The sequence below is a fragment of the Heliconius melpomene genome, chromosome 19 (assembly GCF_056956725.1).
Source record: "Heliconius melpomene rosina isolate 202511_hmr_F chromosome 19, ASM5695672v1, whole genome shotgun sequence".
Lineage (NCBI taxonomy): Eukaryota > Metazoa > Arthropoda > Insecta > Lepidoptera > Nymphalidae > Heliconius > Heliconius melpomene.
The window spans coordinates 3,281,324-3,305,563 of record NC_140407.1 but is presented as its reverse complement, the minus strand read 5'-3'; the positions used below and the strand labels follow the sequence as shown (position 1 = coordinate 3,305,563).

At 30.5% G+C, this 24,240-nt stretch overlaps 3 protein-coding genes across 5 annotated transcripts; 1 reads left to right on the top strand and 2 right to left on the bottom strand.

The window, feature by feature from the left end:
* Nucleotides 1-81: 81 nt before the first annotated feature.
* Idh3b (isocitrate dehydrogenase [NAD] subunit beta, mitochondrial) lies at nt 82-5,966 on the bottom strand. Of its 2 annotated transcripts, none has more exons than XM_085203101.1 (9): nt 5,810-5,966; nt 5,438-5,527; nt 3,711-3,803; nt 3,286-3,402; nt 2,750-2,957; nt 2,179-2,342; nt 1,556-1,765; nt 1,046-1,182; nt 82-648 (listed from the first exon to the last, which is right to left on the bottom strand). In XM_085203101.1, exons 1-9 carry the CDS (start codon nt 5,849-5,851, stop codon nt 555-557), a joined length of 1,155 nt encoding a protein of 384 aa, XP_085059227.1. In that variant the 5' UTR covers nt 5,852-5,966; the 3' UTR covers nt 82-554. The 2 variants fall into 2 exon arrangements, with proteins under 2 accessions (XP_085059227.1, XP_085059228.1); XM_085203102.1 differs by having other exon boundaries at nt 5,471-5,527.
* A 412-nt stretch (nt 5,967-6,378) lies between these two features.
* Sfxn1-3 (Sideroflexin-1-3) lies at nt 6,379-15,619 on the top strand. Its single transcript, XM_085203113.1, has 9 exons — nt 6,379-6,555; nt 8,617-8,779; nt 9,006-9,160; nt 9,473-9,590; nt 9,927-10,002; nt 13,394-13,479; nt 14,080-14,207; nt 14,549-14,733; nt 15,099-15,619. Exons 2-9 carry the CDS (start codon nt 8,631-8,633, stop codon nt 15,156-15,158), a joined length of 957 nt encoding a protein of 318 aa, XP_085059239.1. The 5' UTR covers nt 6,379-6,555; nt 8,617-8,630; the 3' UTR covers nt 15,159-15,619.
* A 212-nt stretch (nt 15,620-15,831) lies between these two features.
* On the bottom strand, nt 15,832-23,999 carry LOC146528361 (uncharacterized). 2 transcript variants are annotated; one of them, XM_085203110.1, is made up of 13 exons: nt 23,765-23,999; nt 23,384-23,518; nt 22,685-23,293; nt 22,122-22,255; nt 21,612-21,939; nt 20,772-20,905; nt 20,432-20,506; nt 19,612-19,741; nt 19,054-19,187; nt 18,781-18,892; nt 18,237-18,350; nt 17,714-17,827; nt 15,832-17,517 (listed from the first exon to the last, which is right to left on the bottom strand). In XM_085203110.1, the coding sequence occupies exons 1-13, from the start codon at nt 23,870-23,872 to the stop codon at nt 17,218-17,220; spliced, it is 2,427 nt and encodes an 808-aa protein (XP_085059236.1). In that variant the 5' UTR covers nt 23,873-23,999; the 3' UTR covers nt 15,832-17,217. The 2 variants fall into 2 exon arrangements, with proteins under 2 accessions (XP_085059236.1, XP_085059237.1); XM_085203111.1 differs by lacking the exon at nt 17,714-17,827.
* Nucleotides 24,000-24,240: the final 241 nt, after the last annotated feature.

Genomic DNA, 24,240 nt, shown 5'->3' with positions numbered 1-24,240 from the left:
AGCCATGTTAGCTATTTTGTGCGAGCTATAAAATAGCTAATATGGTTATATTTATGGTAACATAATAAAAATAAGAGAAAATTAAGCTTCATTGAAACAATTAATGAATTTATTTTATCTGGTAACTTTATGCTTAAACAATACTGACATAATTATGTTGTCTATGACATTGACAGATCACATTCTAAAACAATATAAATAATATAAATAAATTAAATAAATAAATAATACGCTTATTACTCTATGAGTAAATTGTCTAAGTAAAGTGGCGAATCCTTACAAAAAGATATTTAAAAAAATTATAAATGTTTATTACTTAATCTAAAAAATAAAAAAAAAACATTATTAACATTTGGTTTTGACATTGGAAAATCGAATATAATACTATTTAAATATTACGAATAACCATTCGACTGACGTTTTTAATACTCGATAATTATAATCCGATTCGATTTTCGCGTCTCTAAGCTTTTTTTACAAAGTAAATTACCAAGAGTAAGAAATTATAAAGTCGATTTTCAAATATCGATTCGCCACCATTTTTAAGTAGCAAGTTAGCCGAGGCAGTGGATAATTGCATAAGTAAAGTCTTTAGTGGTAGATTGGCCTCCAAGATCCTTTGTCCTTACTTTTCCATCGGTTAAAACTCTGAAATATAAATGAAATATTTTATGTAAGGAAATAATTCGACAGTCACAGTTTTAATATATATGTTTTCACATCTTAGTTTTTTAATGAAATGTAAGTGGGGATTACAATCCTACAATACCGAGCGAGATATCTATGAAATTTGCAGATAATTTTCTACTGTTGTGGGTTCAATCCCCACTCTATGAGATGAAATATTTATTTAAATTAATATTTTTATTTTTTCGCTCTGCTGTCGAGACAAAGCGCGGCGCGAAATCAAAGAATAATTAAAATAGTGTTAAAAAAATTGTAACATATGTTTTACGGGTTTTATAAGTTAGACAGGTTTAATTGACTTCTTATTATCAACAAATAGAAAAATAATAAATTATAAAACTAAATAAACAATACTCACTTGTTAATAGCATTCTTGATCATAGCTGAGTACGAGTGTAAATTAACATGCGCCAGTAAATTCGCGGAACAGAGCAGCATGGCGGTCGGATTCGCTATGTTCTTGCCGACGGCACCAGAGAAAATGTGGCGGGCTCCCTGAAGATACATTTATATTTTAACTTCACACTGTATCCCGGACATAGAAGAGAGGTAGGCAGAGTCAACCTAGGGACTTAGTCTTAAGACACTTCCTTCCCATTAAGACAACTATCCCACGATTTTTGAGGCATTGCGTGTTGAGTGACGGAAATAATGTATCGCATAAAAAAATGATTATTAATTACGAATTAAACAAACAGTCTCTCTCTCTCTCTCGCTGTCGCCGAGCGGTGGGGCTTGGCGAGAAAAAAATGACGCGCGTTTATAATGGCGGGACAATATGTTGTTTTGTTGTAAGCAGTACAGTGAATTGCTACTGGAAGTGAATAAGTGTTTTAATGTACTTTTTTGTTATAATATATAGTCGCACCTGCTCGAATACGGCACAATCAGCGCTGTAAGAGGCGCCGGCGACGACGCCCGCGCCGCCCACGAGCCCGCTGGCGAGGTTGTCCACGATGTTGCCATACAGGTTGGGCGTCACCATCACGTCGAACTGGTTGGGGTTCGACACCATTTGCATCGTGCAGTTGTCCACTATCATCTTTTCGAATTGGATGCGCGGGTATAGTTTTGCCATCTAAAAGTATTTTTTTAAGTTAGTCTAAAATGTTCAAAAATTCTCAAAAATTATATCAAAGGTGAAACATTTATACATCGTTTTTGTATATTATTATTATTTCTTCTTTATCCTGAATGTATAGTTTCTTACTAGGACGATCATATTGAAACTAAAGTAGAAAGTTATAATATTATCATAAAATGGAAACACATTAAAATTTTCAACCAAATCAAAACAGAATAAAATTTATAAAAATGGTGTAGTGAGATACATTCTTACATTAATAATACATTCTGTTGTACAAGGTTTTTTTATCGTTGTCAATTGTGTTATTTCAACTTTGATATGAAAAAAAAATACTTTTTGTATTATATTAAATAATAGATATATAGATACAGATAAAGCTAATAACACAAAAAAAATAAACCCACCTCCTCACAGCTCCTTAAAAACAATCCATCACCCAGTTTCATAATATTAGCTTTGTGTACAGCCGTGACTTTACGGCGACGCATTTTAACGGCGTAGTCGAAGGCGAACTTCGCTATACGTTCGGATTTAGCGGCCGTAATAATTTTAAGACATTCTACTACACCTGGAATATTTTTAAAAAATGCGTTTATCATTCGTTTTTAATTATTTTTATTAAGTAGTTAATGATTTAAATAGGTCCCACCTCTTAAAAAAAAGAGATTTTAGATGCCAGTCTCGAAGCAGGGCTTATATCTCTGCTTCCGGACTGGCCATAAACGCGACTGTGGACTCTGATTGTAAACACGACAGGTTGTTTGGGTGTATTGATTTCCCATTCGAAAAAAAAACATTCAATATTATCGTTTCTTAGCTCTGGTGTCAAGGTAAAGAGCTGCTTTAAGTTCCGCCACTAAAACGCGATGTCTCCAGAATTCGGTGGAAAATTGGGAATGGATTTTCCTAGCATTAGGGTTTCTCTGCCCACCGTACCATATTTGGGAAAGCGTAAATTAAAAGAAATCTACTTACCAGGTACAGACTCATGTTCCAAAGCGGAATATTCGCCCTCAGTTTGTTCTCTTATAATAATACAATCGACATCTTGATGACGGCATTTCACATTTGGTAAAGATTTTACATGCACAACATTAGCGTACAAGTCAAGGGCGTTACGCAGTTTCATATTTAAAGTTTGTAATTCACCAGTGTGGGAGAAATCTGGCGTCGCTAATATTCCCTAGAAAATAATATGTTATTGTTATTTTAATATTTGCTATAACATTATAAATATGAAGAGTTTGTTTGGTTGAGCGAACGTATCTTAAGAACTACTAGTTCAATTTAAAATAATCTCTGTGTTGGATATTCTATTTATTGTGTGTGTTAAGACTGTAATCTATATTAACTATTAATTTTGAAATGTCTTGAAATCGTGAACATATTAATTATCATATTGAACTCCTCCTAACTTCAAATTTTTATAGTCTTGGTTATAAATAAAATCAGAAAGTCAGTTGATGAATGATGGATTGTTTGTACCAAAATATAGTTAATCATTTTAATACCTTAATACATATCTTATTTCTGGCAATAGAGCCGACGACATCTTCAAGTGGTGCACTCAAAGTCGGATTTACCTCGGAGAAGAAGAACGATTCGAAGTCCACAGGGATGCTTGCTGCCTGAAATCATTTTATTTTCATTATTAATATTTCTTGAGGCCGTCATGGTGCAAGAGCAAAAGCGAGCGATTAAAAATGGGACGATATTACTAATTATAGAGGCGATAATTGCAAACCACTGGATTTGATTTCCACCCTGAAGAATAAATCGTTTCTATTTGCCCACTGTTATAAATAAGCTATGGAGTTGATTTACGCTACTCATCACAAAACGGAATATCTTCACACTAAGTTCTCTCCATTTGTTCTACTATATACAGGATAAAATGTAAGACTAAGAAAAATGAAGATATAATATTAAATATTACCTTAAAAACTTCTTGAACAGAGTAAACCATTTCTGGACCAACTCCATCTCCGGGGATCAATGTGCACTTAATGCGACCCTCCTTAGTTGTTTGCTATACCATAAAACTATATTTTATATAGGCTTAAACAATATTTAAGAAATATTTTTAAGATACATTAAAGCCAATTATTTGTATATTAAAACATGTTTTATATCTCAACATTTTTAAATAATCAATCAATATACATTATAAAACTAACTTCCACTCAAAATTTTGATTAATTTACCTCAGTAGTTATTATTTTACGATGAAATTATGGTGTTCTGTATAAAAGTAGTAATTTCATATAAACTAATATTATAGGCATTTTTTTAATAACATATTCTAAGTGTCAATATTGTAACTCATTGTTTTCTCATTTCCTATATTTTCTGGACAATGCATTAAACATAAAATCAATAAAGTAATGAGGATTGTGGACAACACACAACATATTGTTACTTGTTACTGGCATCTGGACAACACAAAGCTTGCATTTGACTAGGAGTGAAATATTATTATGCATGCTATGATATAACAGATCCAGAGAAACATATATAACATCAACAATTTTTTTCATTTTATTTTAGAAAATAATGTATAAAAATTTTAAATGTAACAGCACTTCTCGGAAATGCCCTATTTAAGTCCTTAGTAGTAAATTTATATGTTTTCTAAAATATTTTTCTATCCTTACGGTGGAATAACATTATAAAAAATAGTTTACTTCAATTTCCTGTAGTATTTCATTATGTATTTTCAATTTGTCAATTTATTAGTGCCAATTATATATATTTTGATGATAACCAGATAACTTTCTGGATCTGCATAATAAATTAACAACAAAATTACTATTGAAACTAATAAAACATGCTAAGGATTATAACTATTCTATTCTTTTAAAATAGTGGCCTAATCATCATGTTATTAGTAATTGAAATAATGTTATATCTGTGCCAGCAATAGTAATGTATTTATTATTATATAAATATTTTTATTTTATGCTGTATGCAGCATAAAGTTAATAAGGCTGAGGAAACCAATTGTTAAGAAACTCTACTCTCCATACACTGCCCCCATTTTGTTGAAATATTGCATGTAGCATTAGTCTTATAATCAGAGTGAGAAAATAATAATAATTCATTCCCTGAGTCCTGAGTAGGAGTCAAACACAAAACTTTTGTGTCTACAAGCAGATACTGTGCCACTACTCCAAGACAGCCTTAAATAAATACATAAATGTGTGTACTTTTAAATAACTCAAAAAATTGATATAATGTTTATAAATTTTGTATTGTGAATAGAATAGTCTTATGAGACACCAACCAACATGAACACATGCAAATCTTAAATATGGTCTTACAATTTCATCTTGGCATGAAGTAGATCCTGACAAATAAACTTATAAATAAAATTAAATAAGATTCTTTTAATAAATTTCATTTTAATTATGTTTATCATTAGTTTTGTCCTCTTTATCAAAAGGCAGAAAGAAACAAGTAATAAAGCAAAATAACTATATATATGTATATAAAATCTAATAAAGTAAAAATAAATTTTTATTATTTTAAAATTTTTAAAAAATATGACAAAATATAACATCAATAATTTTTATAAGGAATATGTTGCTTAATATAATATAACAACTCGTATATTCTTCTTTAAGGAAAAAGGTGCAAATTAGTAAACCAGTTAGTAATTCTCACCAAAGTGCTGATGTTAAGGGGCGCGAAACATACGTTTTTATCGGAGTTTACCGCACTAGTGTGCAAACCTTTGCCAACGTGCTGAGAACCCTGAAAATAGTACACTTATTACGTCTCAATAATAAATTCCTTTAGTCTATCAATTAAGTAATATCACGTGAGGTTATTTGATATCTTGTGGACAATACTGACTTTTTTAAAAGTGTATTCTTAATGTTTTTCAGTAAATTCCAATATGTTTTATAGAGCAGTATAAACATATAACTACAATTTTATCAAGAAGAACGTTCATTTCAAGTTCAAGTAGTTACGAAACAGATTTGTAAAAATAACGACCCCTATTTACAATCAAACTAATAAAAAGTATCATACCTGAAATAAAGTACGGAAAACGTTTCTGGTTATAAGAGACATATTTAAAATATACAAAACCTTCAAAAAAGGCTATTTTAATAATTATTGGTATTTTTGGACCGTCTTGCTTGACAAATGACAAGATGTAATTTTTGCCAACAATTTTTCTATGCACGTAATGACCAACAACCGGAAGATTTTGAACTTTATATTTTTAAATAACCAACTATCAATAACTTCATTAAATTTTTACTATAAAATCTACATTATTTTTTTTTTGGTTTTTAAATTTTTAGCATATTAATATTTTAAAATATTTATATAAGTTTGGACATGAGAAATTTAAATTCAGCTTATGTAAAAAGAATCGGATAGGGTTGACATTTTCATATATATAAGAATTGAAAATCTTCTAATTAATACTTTCAATAAATTATTCATTGTTTATTTGTAACTAATGCATACCGTTAAAAATATGGTCATAAGACATTCAACTTATTTATAATTTAAATAAATTTATCCATATCATTTATAATCTTCTAATTTTTTGTTTTGGCAACTTTATTGTAAGCAAGGCAGCGAACGAATTGATTTTACGTCATTATTCGAGGTCTTCTGACGGCGCAACATTTGAACTTAATATTCCGATAAAATTTTAAGTGAAGAAAAAATCTAATAATCATGTGTATAACTATTGAACTACAGTGACTTGGAGTTAATAAACATATAAATTTTATTTAAAATTTCATTTAAAAAATTCTGTGGTGAGTTTTTTATTTCTTACTATTTTTTGCCTTTACTTAAATCATCTAGACTTAAGATATGATAATACGCACAAATCAATATTAATACATTATCTTAATTACAATACTTTTGTCTCGTTAGTTTATAATAAGGAATGTTTAGATCTTTAATTCATATTTTTTTACTTTATTAATTTGCAGAATAACGTTTATTCATCATTAACTGTAAGCCTATAAATCGATATTATTACGATAAAGACATCACAATTAATATCCGAGCATGATTAGCAAGAACTCAATTGGTTTACTTTACATTAAACATATGTTTTCTTACAGTATTAATTTTTAACCAATATATTCATTGTAAAATATTTAAATTAGTATAATGTGCTTGATATTTAAATAATTAATGTACAAAATTAATTATAAAACAATTGTTATTGTATTAAGATACGAGAAAGTAATATTCACATATTAAAACATGAAATATTTAATCGTCCAGTTAATTACGTAAGCGTTTGGAATAAATCATAATTTATTAAAACAAACAGTACATCTATATGCATATTTTTTGTTAGTTAATTTACTTTCATTACCTATATTTTAATAAATACCTGAAATTAGTAATATTATCCACCTAAATTGTTCTCCAAATTGAATTATATAACAAACATTCAAATTTCGTCCTAGTTCTATACAGAGATATTAAAAAAATTGTATCGTAATTTATACAAATGAAGTGTACATAATATACAATTCAGATTTATACGAACGTATTTATAATGAATCTTAATTTAATAATGTGACGTATATAACGTATCAGTCTACGATACAATAACTATAATACAATTACAGTAATGCAAAATAACAAAAATTATGATTCAATAGGGTTTTTCGTTACTTTTGAACATCGCAGACGACCGTCCTTACAACCTCGTCTTTGGCTAAGTTTCGTAACAAAATCTCTTTTAGATATAAGTTTATATCAAATTAAAACACTATTTACTTTGTGGTGATTTTAATAAAAATGTACTTAAATAAAACAAACACTACTTACATCATAATTTCAATTTTGAAATATTAATTTTGATAAAACATAGTAGTGTTATCACGTTCGTTGCAGAAGAATTTCGTGAGATAAGACGTGCCCGTGACATCTAGTATGTTTATATTATTAAGTTATCACTCACATTAATTAGAACAAAGCTATTATTGATACCATACAGTGAAGCTATTCTTCTCCATGAAGAAAACAAACTTCAGATACATAATTTTAATCTTACGTAATTTTTTGAATAATAGACATATTATGATTTTAAATCTTTAATTTACACTGTTTTGCTAACTAAATGAACGAGCATTACATTTTGTTTGATATTAAAATGCCCATTTAGAAAATAATTCATTCTTAATTTTCATTATAAATTTTATTGGAAGACATCGTTATATCGAAAATTCAGATAGGTATTTAAATGTTTTGGTTTTTATCTTCTTGCAAAATTTTATGTCAAGTGTCTAGAAAACTAGTATAAAGCGTACGTCGAATATTAAAAAAAACATAATTTAAGTATAGCTTTAAAATATAATTACATAAGATCATAAAAGAGCATACGAAAGAAAGATGTACTACCTAACTTCATATACAATATTAATTTAGATAATATTAATTGAAATATTTAATAATAGTGATTATAATCTCTCTTTCCGTGGCTTTTCTTTCTCTCTTTCTGTTCTTTTCAAATATCATAAATGTTGATTTCTTAAAGTACCTATTAAGTTAATATTTATATTTCCACATGTTTATCTCTATTGTTCAGTGCTCAAGTGCAGTTTTTGGGTAAATATACAATGACATTGTTATGCACATTTCATTGAGAAAATATCATTAAAGTACACATAATATAATATTCTATAAATTGTATAATATTACGTATTACATCTTTTGTTAAGACATCTTCTCCATTATCACCTACCGAGTGACTGATAGACAGATTCCTTATTTCTTACGGCATTTTAAATTTTGATTTAATTAAAAACTGTTATGTGAATAAATATACCTACAAATCAGAATTTTCTTTTTAGCATAAGTCTTCAAAATGAGCCACATAAACCTGGACAAGCCCCGGTACGACCAGAGCACGTACATGGGGCGCGCTAAACACTTCCTTCTGTTGACTAATCCTATGAACGCCTTCGCCAGCAACTCCGATCTGGAAGAGGCTAAACGTATTGTCACTGAATTCAGGTAGATTTTATCGTTTTTTTGTAACTAAATTTATTTTTAATTTACATGGAAGTATTATACATATATTGCTTATTTATTATTTTCATTTCGAAAATTAAGTACATATATTATAAATTGTTACACAGTCAATATAAAAAAATAATGTAAACTAAATAGGATTTGAACCCGTACTTTTACGATCGCACTTCGAAAATATTTTTTAATTATATATCAATATTCAAAACAGGCGATCGCGCCGAATGCCATCGGGATACGACGAAGATAAACTATGGGCGACCAAGTATTTGTATGACAGCGCTTTTCATCCCGACACGGGGGAGAAAATGTTTGTGCTGGGCCGCATGTCCGCACAGGCGCCTATGAATACTTTGATCACTGGTTGTAAGTATCATTGACAAAAATATATTAATTTGATCCATCTACTACTTATATAAAATGTATTTTTTATTCATTGTGGGTTTGATTCTCATTTAAGGGAACTAATTATTTTTATTTCCTGGTATATCAGATACCGTAGATAAATCAGGGCGTTGAATCCCGCCAATCCGGAAAATTGGGTGGTGCGTGAGCAACAGTGGGTCTTGACACTAGGTTCTCTAGGCTCTTGATATAGTGTGAAGTTAAAAATAAATTGTAAACTAAAGTTATATTATGGCCATTAGATCGTTTTTTACGGTATAAGTAACATTCCAGGCATGATAACATTCTACAAGACGACCGCGGCTACAGTGTTCTGGCAGTGGGTCAACCAGACCTTTAACGCGGGCGTGAACTACACTAACAGATCTGGAGACGCACCGCTGCCTACCTCGTGAGTGTGACATAAATATACTATATCTGTGTAAAGTGTCCATCGACGTAATAATGGGGTGGGGAAGTGTCCGTGCCCACCCCTGAAAGCCCTAGAAAGTTAAAAAAGGACCTTTACACAGAAAGATCGGTTCAAAAGTAAAAACGAAGTCTCCCTGAAATATATCTCTAAATATTGACTTAATAATAAAAAAAACCCTTAAAAATACATTCAATGCATTTGTAGTGTAAATTGACTGGACTGACAATCAAAGAAATATTTTCATAGCAAAATTTGAACCCACTACGATAATAGTTAAAATAAAATAATACCTATATATTTATTTCTGTTTGTCAGACAACTAGTGGCATCGTACTGCGCTGCTTGCAGCGGCGCGCTGGCCACGGCACTCTTCCTGAATAGCAAAGTTAAGGTAAATTATGCATACTTTTTTCTTTTCTGACATTTAATTTGAGGCCGTCGTATCGCAGCGGTATAGCGTCTGATGGTAAAAGAAACGGTTGCGGGTTCCTATTCAAAAAAATATTTATTACCATTTCCTTGCTCTTATAAAAAACACGCTATTGATATTGCCTTGAAAATTAGGTGGTGGGTGGAGAGCGGTGACTCAGTTGACAAATCATGTTATCTTTATCCTTATCACATTTACTTTATATTATTATTATTACACGAAGTTCAAAAATCTCGACAATTCGTTACAAACATTGTAGAGCCGGATGCTGTTATTATTCTTATCATATTAAGATTACAACACTGAAAATGATAGTAAACTAATTATATTTTATTCATATGCTTATTAAATTTTATTCTAATAAAAGTATACATTTAAGCTATTGCCATTTAAGTATATTGATATTTGATAATACTTGTCTTTAAATTTTTGAGGAAATAACATTGCATTAATAAATTTGTACCTATTAAATATACTTGCATTATTTAAGACAAGGTTAAGAATTCTAATTGTCGCTACAAAATAATAAAAAAGCGAGAGACAAATTTTTATTATCTTGACATTTAGTTTATTCAAATCCATGTGCGTCAAAAAATTGTGTTCATAAAAAGCAGTAGATACTTGTATAAAAAATATTTAAAGAAAAAAACAGTCAAATGTATATGTTACCGACTTAGTATTCTATCTTATATTATACATGTAACGTAACGGTTACTTTTATTGTATCAAGAAATAAAATAAATCAGCTTCACGCTGTAACCCGCACACAGTAGGGTAAGCAGAGGGAACCTAGTGTTAAGACACTCCGTTCCTCACTTTGTGCCGAATTCTGGAGGCATTGCGTGTTGAGTGGCAGAACTCAACGCCGTGCTTTACCTCGACACCAAAGCGAAGAAATAGAAATATAAATTTAAATAAATATTTCATCCAATCCACAACCAATCGGCATCACAGTCACCTCGAGAAAGCGAACAAGAAATAACATTTTTCAAAGAAATGTAAGTAGGTACATACAGTAAAAAATATAGGAAATATAACTTTTTTTAATATTTTAGGTCTTGTAAATTAATACACTTACGATTATATTTTAGTATTCAGTAAAATTCAATAAAAATATTTATGTAACTGTTTTCGCAATTTTTGTGTTATAACATTTTTGTTTCCTTGTTCACTTTATCGAGATGTTTTCATAAAAATATAAAATAAAAATAAACGATTTTCAGATAAACATGATGATAAGATGAATGAATTTCACTGAAATGGAATTATTGGAATAATATTTTTTTTCTATTCAGATCTATTTTAATTAAATAACAAACTTTTTTATGCAACATCAAAATAAATTAAACAAAAAAGCCATTGTCAGTGATAATCGTTAACTGTTATCGTTCCCCCAATGTGTGCATTGTGACGTCACAGTTAAAGAGGTGTGTCGTATAACGCGCTACGCGAGTCGCGACTGTAAACAACGTTGTTTGCTTAAACTAGTAATGCCTGCGAAAACATGTTTTTACACCATACGTGTAATATTGATTATTTAGTTTAGCATTTTGTTATAAATTACAAAGAATTTTAGTGTTATAGGAGACGATTGCCTGAAAAGGGACAACACAATTAACTTTTATGACGATTTTGGTCATTCTAAGCTTTAATAGACACCTCTATAATTTTTTTTGTACATAAATTACGCACAAACGAAATATCAAGCGATTCCGTTTATTTTTACTATTATATCGTTTAAATTTTTAAGAATAACATATGACTGATATAATTATTTGTGCGGTCTTACCTTAACTACAAATAAACCCCTGACCATACTAAATAAAATGATAAAGGGACGATGAATCAGTGTCATGGAATGTTTCCTTGACGTTGATGAATTAGATTTAGATTTTTCCAAGTAAATGTATTGTATTGCTTCTCTATCAAAGCTTTAATATGTTTATAATCAAAAATCAATATTAAACTAAAACTAACAAAAAATAATATACATAGTAAAGTAATAAAATAGCTGGAATATTTTATAACTAATGTAACATAAAAGTGTTTGTATTTTCATTTTAATTATTTCACTTAGTACCCATAATCTTATCATTTATCTTTGTGTAATTTCAAAATAATCGGGCTTTTTTGTTATGTATTAATTATAATTACTAATAACGCCAAGGTTGATTTGAATCTATAAAAAAATCATAATTATTTATTACATATTTGGGTTTTTAATCATATTTTAATTGAAATATGTATATTCAAACTGCTACTCTAGGTCATATTTTTTAAGTCCAAGTATGATTATATAAGTTGTTCTTATTATATAGGTGCTTGGTAGGTCGATAGAATATTTATCTATTATATCATTTTCAACTATTTTATCACATATAACGTAATCCGAAATTTTACCTTTCACGACATTGACCGTTTAAAAAAAATATCTAAATACTAATATGTGTGCACAATAAAATGCTCGAAATAATTCTATTCTGGGTTTATTAGCCCGACGATTATTTCCTTGACATGACATGCGTGACCGTGACCATGCTGTATGGAGTGAAAATACTTCGAATTGACCATATCCACTTTATCAATGATATAATGATCAAATAAATAAGTAAGAAATATATTAATAGTACAATGCCTTCCATTACACGACTGCACTTGACAACGACGGATAAACAAACAAATCAATGTATACAAATGTTCATGGATCTCTACTTATCATTTAAATCATAACGACATAACAAATATATTAAAATAAGTCGTTATAATATAATATTATAGTAAATAAGAATAGGTATCTACTATTTCCATACCCTCTACGTCACTGACACCGCCTCCTTACGTAAGGCCAAAGCTTATCTAGTGATAAGATATAAAGTAAATCTCTTGTGTAAATCATAATTTTTACAACTTTCTATACATTTATTATGCGTTTTGTTTTCTATTCATGTTTAAAATTATCTATTATAGATTTATGTATTAGGATTAACCTTTAAACTAAATATTATTAAAAAAATATAAATGATTGATATATACAATTTTAATCATTCTAATGGTGAAGCTACTTAATTGGTATAAATGATTCTACCGCCAGATATCTGATACGACTATAGATAAAATGCTACAACTAAGTTAGCCATAACTCTATCGCCATTATTTATAAAGTCTCTAAATAGATGGAGAATTACAAACAGTGACTTATCTACCCACCTACTTTGTAGGTTACGACAAATGTGTAAAAATAAAAACTATTATTTAAGTAATTTATACGTATAATAATGATACCTTAAATGAAGTAATGACATCCAGGCACATAGGCACCTTTATCTACTTATGCAAATTTCTATACTTTCAGAACATGAGCCCCATCTACGCCAGCTTGGTGCCTTTTGCGGCGGTCTGCGGCGCTAACTTTATTAACATTCCCATGATGAGAAGCGGGTAATTTTTTTATTTTTTTATAATTCATTAATTTATTCGCATAAAGAAATTGAATATATTTATTTATAGTCAAAGGAACTTAATCAAATATTGTACTTTTAGAACTCGTACTTGAATCGGATCGATGTCCAGTCAGTGAATTTTTCCCTATTCTAGAAACTTAACACCGGTTCCGTTTTTCAATGAAGGGACACTGTGTCTTTATGCCAGGTCTTTTCTGGCTATCGTGCTATGTGGGAGAAGCGTAAAGATAAAATAAAGCTAAAAAAATTGCTTTATATCTATGATCATAATTATTTTTACTTGTAATATTATTACTTACCGAGGTCAGTCGTGGCGCAGGGGCACAAGCGTGCGACTGTAAACGCGGCAGGTTGTGACTTGTGGGATTCGGTTCCCACTCGAAGAAATGAAATAATTACTATTTTCATTTCCTCGGTCTGGTGCCGAGGCAAAGCGCGCCTGGGCAAAGGAATGTCTTAAATCTTAACACTAGGTTCCATCTATTTACCCTGCCAGCATTATACCAGCGGGATACGCCGTGAAGGTAGAAAAAATGTTTTTTGAAATAGTTTATAGTACATATGTTAATGTTTCCAGTGAACTTTTGAACGGCACGCCGGTGTTCACGGCGGACGGCACGCGCGTCGGCGAGTCCAAGCGGGCGGCCAAGTACGGCATCGGCCTCGTCTGTATTTCTAGGATCTTGATGGCGCTGCCTGGCATGAGTGAGTATCATTATTTTATCCCACACTATTGTATAGATCATCCTGCCTATATGTAGTAGGGTAGGCAAGGGGAACTTTAAGACATTCCGTTCCCCATGCTCCGTAAAATTTTTAAGATATTGGGTGTTTAGTGGCAGAACCCAGTGGAGTAACGAGCTTAACTCGCACCCGGGGCAAAATACTTTAATAGCAGGACTGCCTTCCGAACCGGTGGTAGCTTTTTGTTCATATGTTCATTTGACGATTCAAAAGTTCTTATAATAATTGCCTATTTGAATAAAGAATATTTGAATTTGAATATCATATGTATTAAATACATAGGTATATACGTTTATTTTCAGCGGTAACACCAATAATAACGAGTATAGCGACCAAACGCGGCCTCTTCTGCAGACGTCCCATGATGGTGGTGCCCTTCCAGCTGTTCCTGGTCGGGCTCTGTGTTACATTCGCGACGCCATTATGTTGCGCCATATTTGATCAACGAGCTTCTATTAGTGTGGATAGTCTGGATCCTGGACTAAGGGTAGGTTTTTACCTTCACGCTTAATAAAGGATAATCAGAGCCTAATGTATTATGGTATTGTGTACCATGCACTGGTTAATTTGAAAAACATTCCGTTTTGTATGGTAGAATTCAACGACGTAATCCCTCGAGTGGGTATCGAACCCACAACCGTCGACTTTACAGTCAGATTATACCGCGACGGCGTGTCTCAAGTATTTGAATATATTTTATATATTGGAACATGACAAAAAGTTTCCTATTTATAAAGCAAATTTCGCTCGTTATATTTTGAAACATCTCGTTTCAATATATAACATTATAGAAATTCGTGTTATTTTTTCTACGTATAATAATACAATACATTATTTTTCGTTATTTTCCAGGAAAACGTCAAAAAGAACTATCCTAAAATAAAAGAAGTCTATTTCAACAAGGGACTTTAAATGCTGGAGATTATACCACTAAATTCAGAGAAACATGAAAGTCTTCAAAGAAGGAAGCTTGTAGTCGCCTCTTTAATTTAGACGCATTTTAGTTGTTTACAAGAGAAATAATATGTTCGCAACCGAAAACATTCCTACAATGTGATTTGCTAATTATTTATTAGATCTGAATGTTTTTTAGAAAGTTTATTTTTTTATACTCTTTATTTAAAATATATTGTTTTTGTTATTTATTAATATAATTTATTTATATTTATGCATATAATAGACAAGTTTAATGCTCAATTTGTTACATTATAGCAATATTATTTTAATTATTAATTTTAGTAGCATTTACTGCACCGGCTCGAGCGTTGTGAAGTCAATTATGCTAACAAGCGACAATAATCTGCCATTCCCTTGTGTTATGTTTAAAACAAATTTTAATGTTATAAATATACAAAATAAACTTTATTATTTAACATGAATTTTATTTCTATATTCTATAAAACGTATGTTGTGAAATTTGGAAAACAAATATTATTAATATAAAAACTTCAAAGTTTCAACTTTTCAGTTTCAACAGTTTGTTAATGTTTATTCAATTTGAACAAGTTTTATGTCTAAAAAAATATAGGTACGAAACCCTAAAGTTAGGTGAGATGGAAAGGATGAGAAAATTAAAACGATCAAAACCGAGTAAATGATATTAATTAAAATAATATAGGATAGTTATAACTAAATCTTATGAATACGACAGACAATAAATAAGATAAATAACAATAGACAAAGGCAAACACATAAATTATAGAGAATGCATATAAATTGTAAACATAATTGCTTTTAAAATTATTACAATAAAAAATATTATTATGTATTGTATTTAATATTCCTGGATTTATAAATTTAATTGTGAGGAATGTCATATTTTAAGTATTAATGAATACTTACTATTTTTATTTTTTTTAATTAAGTCACTTGTCACTGTGCTCAATTCTTTTAACAAAATAGTATGAAAATTATACAAGAATGAATAAAAAAATTATTGCAAAACGGAAATTACATATGATTTAACTAAATTTTCAGTCTATAAGTGGTTCTTTTTATTTAGTTACAGGATGATATTTTTTTATTTTTATATTTAATGAGTATAAAAAAGCACTTCCTTATAAATAACTATATACACAACAAATATTATACATATCTATTAATAATAAGCTTATATCATTAGTTTTATTTAATCATCATACATAGTTTCACATTTTCATATGCATTATTTTATAATAATTATTTTAAAATACTGTAAAATAATAGCAATCCTAAATAATAAATAAAAATTAATACCAGTCATGACACGTAAAATTTAAAAGGACAAAAATATTTTTCTTTTATACAACACTTCTTTTGCCATCTTTTTTCCTATTTGTATAAAGAAAAGACTAATGAAAGCTTGATATTATCATAAAAAAATTACTCAAAATAAGAGATCACTAACAAACTCACTTATTATACATTACTACATAAGCTTAAGGATTTCCATGCAACTACTTATATCCCGTACAGGAAAGGCGAAATTGTAAGGGAGAGGGACAAGTAGTGTAGGGTTGACATTTTATTATGATTCTACAAGTTTTATTTCAGTCATTTTGTATCTTACAAAATAGCAACACTAATATAAATCAAAATCTTATTACTCAATTTTTTATAAAAAAGTTGTTGTAAATTTCTTACTTTAAGTAAGAAATCACTAAAAAAATTCACTCATTATAAAGAGTTTAAGCTTTTTTTTCGACTTGGCTATACTGCTGTTGACCTGGAATGGTCTTTACAGTGTCACCGGGCGGGGAGGGGTGAGAGTAGCTCGCTCCTGAAGATAGTATAAGCATTAGTTTATATTAGTAATATAAGCTAATCCCTTCTCATCTTTCCAGTATGAGCAGGGATGGAGGTTGAGTTTCGCTTTTTTTAAAAATCTTGATTGAAATTCAAAATAAAAATTTCAATTTTAAAATTAAACTCATACCGGATTATTCGCGTATATTTAATTTCTTATATAAAACATTATATTTGAAATGCTTCTCTACTCATTATAAGTAATATAAGCGCTAAGATAATTCCCATGAGTCGTGTCTAGTAACAACTTATGTCCTGTACCAGAAGGAGGAGCTTGCGTAAGAGGGGCAGTGGTAGGCACGGGGGCAAGGGGGACGGGAGGCAAAAGGGGGGCTTCAGCGTCTCGACGTCGTTTACGATTTTTCTTATCCCACGGAGCGTAAGGTATTTTTAAATGTACAGTTTGTATGTGAAGTTTAACAGCGCTACTTTGAGTGAAACGACGGTGGCAGTGTTGACATTGGTAGCGTTTCTCGCCTGTGTGTACCTGTTTAGAAAATTAAATATGTAAGTGATAACAATTTATATTTTATAGTGTATTGTCCCAGTGTGCGTAATGTTATCGAAAAACACGAAAGAAGTCATAAGATTTATATATAGACATAATTTCTCAAAATGCAGTTACATTAGAATTGCTCATTTTGACACACTAAGTACTTATATATAATAAATAAGCAACTGACCACAAGATGCCTGTCTCGGTTGCTGGGCATACTGAAGCGTCGCTCGCAGTGCGGGCACGCGTATGGCTTCTCCAGCGTGTGCGTGCGCATATGCACCGTTAGGTTTGCGTATTGCTACCAAATAGAAAACAACTCTATAGTCATGTAAAAGTGAAGTTGTTCGCTTTTACGCGATAACTACTAGACAAATTGTGATCAAATGTCCATTCATTCAAAATTCAAATCAATAATGGTAAATTATTACATTCACAACATTGTTTTTTTTAGAACTATTTTATGCACCACGGTTATTCGTAAATAAGAAATAGATAGCAAAGACCATAAAGTGGCAATCAGTAGATAATTTAAATCCTATTAATATTATAAATGTGAAAGTTTGTGAAGATCAACGTTTATTTCACATGCAAGAAGTACGACTAAAGTTACACAGGCTTTAATTTATACAAATATTTTTGCTATAATATAACAATAAGTTTAAGCGTACGAAAATTAAATAATAAATTAAATTATAAATGCAACCAACCCGAGTGGTGTGTCCGCATATGTCGCACATGTACCGCTTGAGGAAGTGCGCCCCGGGGTGCTCCGCGTCGTAGTGGCGACGCGCTTGCGAATCGTTCGCCAGGTACTTGTTACACTGTGAATTATTAATAAACGTGTACTTATTGTAATGTTCTTCTTTAAATAAGTGCAACACATACAGTCCAGCACTTCTTTTGCCCAAACATTGTTTTTACGGATCCGTATCTTAAAACAAAGTCCGTCCGTCTCTCAAGATCATTTATTTCAAGATAAGATCAAATATCTATGGTCCCTTTCAAATGTCACCGGGTTTTAAGATAGTTTTGAATTGAATTAGCATTACACCTTTTCAAATTGTCTTTTTTTAAGTTTATCGCTTCAGATTCCTACATTTACATGAAATATAATTTCACACTTTGAGTCCACAAAAGTTGCATACTATAAGTAAGAAATTTTAGTAAATTAGTCAAAACTATTTTACACAATTCTATAAAAGAACACAAACAACACAAATATTTTCTCAATTCAGGTCTGAAATAACTTACAATATCGCAAGTAGAAGACGTGGGTACCCCAGTATTGACAATGCCACTTTCTGTTTGTCGCGGCCGTCCTCGACGTATGCCTGTGCCTTCCTTTTTGAGTGATTTTATTGATCTAAAATATAATAAATTAATGATTTATTTAAATATAAATGTGCAAAATAAAATTATGCGAAAACATTAAGCTTCTATTTTTTTTTTGCTTCACGCTGATTACCGCATATAGCGCGACAGGCGAAAGGTACCTCGCGCTAACACACTGATTAATAGACTCACAAGTTGGTATCAGCGTGCTTGTTGGAGGAGCCGTAGTGCGTGGCGAGCGCGGTGTCGTCGCGGAACTGCACGTCGCACTCCGCGCAGTACAGCGGGTGCGCGCGGTCCGCCACGCCCGCGCTTGCCGCCACCTCCTGTAGACAGACGTCACGCCCTTTTTAGAACGCTCAATTAGATAGGTTTTTTTTTACATTTACAACAATTTTTATGTATATTTGTGAACGTATAACTACATATCAACTTTGTACATCCCTATCCCTTTTCAGACAATATATTCTCTCCTCTACCCAAAAGTTGTACTGTTACCGCCTATTGCACTGTTTTAAATATTAATTCATGTATATGTGTTGTGTCTTTCTGTTGTACTATTGTACTTTATTAAGAGTATTTTATTTATTAGGTTTCGCCATTCAAAATGAAATACCTCAAAAAAAATGACCAGTGCGTGTTCTTAACAGGCTTAAGGCCGTCGTGGCGCAACGGCACAAGGGTGTGACTCTGCTATACGCGAGATACAGCATGAGGCTAAATAAAAATAAATATAAAACATACAATAACCTGTTCAGTATGAGCCAGTTTCTTATGACAGTATAAACCAGTCACGCTGACGAAGCTGTGCCCGCACAAATTACATATGTTAGTTGATGGATGTTTGATTCGAATGTGGGTCAGTCTTGTTGATGCTTTACTGAAAGGAAAATTATTATTATTATTATTTTTAACTTTACACTTAAGCCCGCATCTAGGAGTATAGGCAGAGGGAACATAGTATTGAGAAACTCCGAGGCAATGCTTGTTGAGTGACGAAGCTTTGAGTTTATTATGGACATTTAACATTAATATTATATTTTCTATATTTGAAATATTGTATATTTCAAAAAGTTCAATAGAAGACAGTAAATATACAGGATCGAAAGGACTTTTCAAGGACATTTCACTTCCATGTATGTTGGCCAATTTTCAGTGGTTTGCCAGATATTTGAAAAATTTGTGATTTTTTGGAAAAAGATGGATTCTTGATGATAATTGTTAAACACAGACTGACTGTTGAGTCTGTGCTCGTGATTTTTTTCTCAATATGACTTTTCAAAATATTCTGTCCAGATTCAAAGAAAATGTACAAACATTTCAGGACAAAGCCCTAATTTAAGACATTTGTCTTAACAGACCAATCAACCAGAAGAACCAGATCAATTGTTGGAATGAATAGATTTCCCCAAGAAGAACGAAACCAGACATTTAGATGACCACATCTATGGAAAGCTAAAGTGCAGCCTCCAACCTAATATTTCTAAATACGCAATTGTGGCACAATGGCAGTGACAACTAAATCTTAATTACTTAATATTGCATAATTGTACTTTATTTTATTACTTACGTAAACTCCTTCTTACAATGTGGACATGAGTATGTAACATTTTTATGCCATTTATAATGCATTTTTGCTTGACCTCTGAAAATAAGAAAGTATCAGTTACAAAAGAAATAAAATATTTTCATAAAAGAAATAAACTCAATATTTTTACAAATACGACATAATAAATAAAACTGTTGTTATGAAATATGCTGCATTTAACATAATGATTAGAATACATTTTTCAACCCAACATCTTAAACAAATTTCAGTACATAATTGTCACAGTTAGCCAACCTGAGCCTGTATAAATAAAATGAAGTTTTATTTAAAAAGCGTTACTTTATAAAAATTGTTCAAATACCTGCTAAAACAAACATAACTGCACATTTGACATGAATATTTGAATAAATGACTCATGTTCATATGCTTGTACATTTTCCTTGAATCTGGACAGAATATTTTGCATGCATCACATTGCAGTTTACCAGAATGTGCCTAAAATATTCAAAATATATATACAATATATATAATGTATTTTACTTTGCATAATAATAACTTTAAAAAGTACAAATTTTATAACAGGAATTAAAAAAATATGTAATTCTTTATTTTCACACATTTAAATTGAACTAACAGCCACAGTGCATACAAACAGATGCCACAGCACATCAATGACCAACACACTAAATAACAGCCCAGCGTCTGACTGTAAACACAATAGGTTTGGGTTCAATCACCACTCGAGAGAATGAATTATTTTCGTATCTTTACTCTGGTAACTGTAAAACTGTAAAATCGACTGGTTGTGGGTTCGATCCCCACTCTAGATGAAATATTTATTTAAATTTATATTTCCATTTCTTCGCTCTGGTGTCGAGGCAAAGCGCCGCGTTGTGCTCCGCCACTCAATACGAAATGCTCCCAGAATTCGGCGAAAAGTGGGGAACGGAATGTCTTAACACTAGGTTTCCTCTGCCTACCCTGCTGAGTGTAAGATACAGCGTGAAGCGGATTTTTATATATTTTTTTTACTTTGGTAATAAAACAAAGTGTAGCATGCAGTTAAACCACCCAACATGCAATGCCAGACAATATGCAATGTGTGCTGAATGGAGTGTTTTATTTCTAAGTTCCTCCTGCCTACCTTGCTATATGCGAGATACAATGTAAACCAAAAGAATATTATACCCTTTATACTTACAGGATCATGTTTTTTCATATGATTTTGATATGTAATTTCTTCCCTAAAACCTTTATAGCAATATTCACATTTATATGGTGAATCAATATAGTTTCTAGTTTTCTGTCTATCTTTGACAATTGCATATTGTTCCTCTTGACTCACCGGTGAATACACTGGAAAGTCTTGAGGTAGCCTCTTAGTATTTCTCATTGGACGTATAAATAATTTGTTCTTTTTACTATTTTTATTTACATTAGCACTAGAATTTTGAGATTCATACCAATTTGCATCTTTCTTAGAACCTTTTTGCATGTGGCTCCATATATAATGTTGTTTAGCTGAGGTCCTTTAATTTTAACATAGGTACATATTTTTATTTTCAAAACATAAAGTAGATTAAATAATAAATTTGTATTAATATTATTTACTTGAGGTTGTAGTGGCGTTTGACTTCAAGCTCAAAGGCTGTGGGTTCATTTCCCATACAGAGGAATTAATTATTTTAAGCTAAAAAAAATTTTTACATACCTGTCAAAACTTACTTCAGGACACTTCTTGCACAAATACTTGTACATGTGTTTTTCATTCATATGAGTTTTTAATAAAAAGTCCGTTCTATAATAATATTTGCATAGATCACAAAAAAATGTTCCACTTGTGTGCTAAAAATATATATTTCATACAAAAAAATATTTACAATTAATGGAGAATATTCCTACTTTTTGAGCTTCACACTTCATGACACATATAGCAGAGACAGTTATAAGTTCTCTTATTTGGCACAGATTTCAAACAACTTGTGTTGAGTGGTGCAACTTAGTACAGCACTGAGTTTTACAAAAACAGAGAAATTAAAACAATTCATGCCTCCTAGTGCGGAGATCGAATACACAACTATAACATTTACAGTCAGATACTATTTCACTGCTCCATTAAAGCATAAATCATATAATGTTGTATAAATATTGAATGTACTTCTTATTTAAATAATTATATTTAAAAATAAGAATTAAAATTGCAAACATTGTTTGTAGGTTTGATTCCTACTAGTGTAAAACTACAAAAAAATTTAAATATACAAAAATATTTACTGTATCATGCATTCTCATGTGTGCACTAAGACGGTTTTCATTATAGTAAGCTTTTCCACATTTTGAGCACTGGAACTTGCCGTGAGCAAACATTTTATATACATCTACTACAGCTTTAGCCTCTACTATAGATATAGGTACAATTGTAGCATATTCCTCATCTAAATTCATTCCATCGGCTTCTTCATCCTCTTTACAAATAACTTCATTATTATCAATATCAGTCACATCATCACAATTATCAAAAGCAGTATCAAAACTATCATTAATTTCTGTAACAAGATCTGCATTTTTGTTTTCAATTAAAGTATCAGTTTCGGTTGTTGGTGCATTTTCTGCATTATCTTCTACTTTTATACATTCTTGTACTAATTCTGTTAATAGCTTAGATTTCTTTCTTGGAACTTCAAATGCAAAGTCATCAGAAGCAGTTGTATAATGAAATATTGAGATTTCATCTTCATGTCTTGTACTTACTCTGTTTTGTTGTATCCACTTAAATTTAGCACTTTCATACTTAATTCTTAAGTTATTTGGAGTTACATATGACAAAGTTGGCTCTATTTTAAGGGCTTTTGAGTTTATTTCTTCAATTATAGACTTTGTAATCTGCAAAATATGAAGATATAGGTTTTATAGTGTTTTTTAAAACTTTTAAATTCATTAACTGTAGTATAAATTATAAAACATATGTTCTACCTCTTTATTTTTATGAAGTACTTCTTGTAATGCATAATATGTACGTTGGCATTTATCCCTAAATTTTTTGAAATTTTTTACATGAGCTACACATTGATAGCATAAATATTCAGGAAGTCCATTATAACTATTAGTCTGAAATAATAGAAATAAGAATCATTAATATATATACATATATTAAAATAATTTAACAAACAATATACTCGATTCAATAAGTCATCCTTTTATTGTTATATATAATATTTTAAAATCTATTCTTATTTAAGAGTAATTATGTGTTAAAAATGATTCTATATAAATAGAAATATATAAATAATATTATGTACTAAGTTACTGTTAACATTTAAGTTCGGTATAACTATTATTTATAACAAAAAATACCTTTAAGCCTGACGCTAAATTAAATTCCTTTCTCAATTGACCCGTGTTCATACTAAAAAATTTTACATCACTTTTTAAGCATACTATACATGCTTTTAATTCAAACATAGCGAATGTGACTAATAAAATTGTTTATACATTTTATTTATAAATATTAAAAAATTCAACTCCAAACACATTTGGAAAACAACATAACACAACTGACATTACTGACAACAGATTATAGACGACATATTTAATTAGCAAAACTTCAACATTTGAAATCCAGATTATGTAGTAACGGTAAGGCATTATACAGATTATTGAAGTAATGTCAAATAGTGGTGAAAGTATCAAAAAATCATTTTAGATGACTAGTTGCTCTTCTAGCACACATAAAGGCCAAAATAAGAACATTAAAATATTATATTTCTTTTTATATTGATTCCAATCTAAGCAGCAAAAAGTAAGGTGGAAAAATTAAACAATTAAACATT

What these genes read in the sequence shown, in the direction of transcription:
- LOC146528361 (XM_085203110.1), bottom strand. Translation starts at nt 23,872, where the DNA reads ATGTTTGAATTAAAAGCATGTATAGTATGCTTAAAAAGTGATGTAAAA. An exon ending in ACATGAGAATGCATGATACA is followed by an intron (nt 22,256 to 22,684) that starts GTAAATATTTTT and finishes ATATATTTTTAG; the next exon opens with CACACAAGTGGAACATTTTT. An exon ending in AGTTATGTTTGTTTTAGCAG is followed by an intron (nt 20,507 to 20,771) that starts GTATTTGAACAA and finishes TCTTATTTTCAG; the next exon opens with AGGTCAAGCAAAAATGCATT.
- Idh3b (XM_085203101.1), bottom strand. Translation starts at nt 5,851, where the DNA reads ATGTCTCTTATAACCAGAAACGTTTTCCGTACTTTATTTCAG. An exon ending in CCCTTAACATCAGCACTTTG is followed by an intron (nt 3,804 to 5,437) that starts GTGAGAATTACT and finishes TTTATGGTATAG; the next exon opens with CAAACAACTAAGGAGGGTCG. An exon ending in CTGTTCAAGAAGTTTTTAAG is followed by an intron (nt 3,403 to 3,710) that starts GTAATATTTAAT and finishes AAATGATTTCAG; the next exon opens with GCAGCAAGCATCCCTGTGGA.
- Sfxn1-3 (XM_085203113.1), top strand. Translation starts at nt 8,631, where the DNA reads ATGAGCCACATAAACCTGGACAAGCCCCGGTACGACCAGAGCACGTAC. An exon ending in GACGCACCGCTGCCTACCTC is followed by an intron (nt 9,591 to 9,926) that starts GTGAGTGTGACA and finishes TCTGTTTGTCAG; the next exon opens with ACAACTAGTGGCATCGTACT. An exon ending in GTCTGGATCCTGGACTAAGG is followed by an intron (nt 14,734 to 15,098) that starts GTAGGTTTTTAC and finishes GTTATTTTCCAG; the next exon opens with GAAAACGTCAAAAAGAACTA.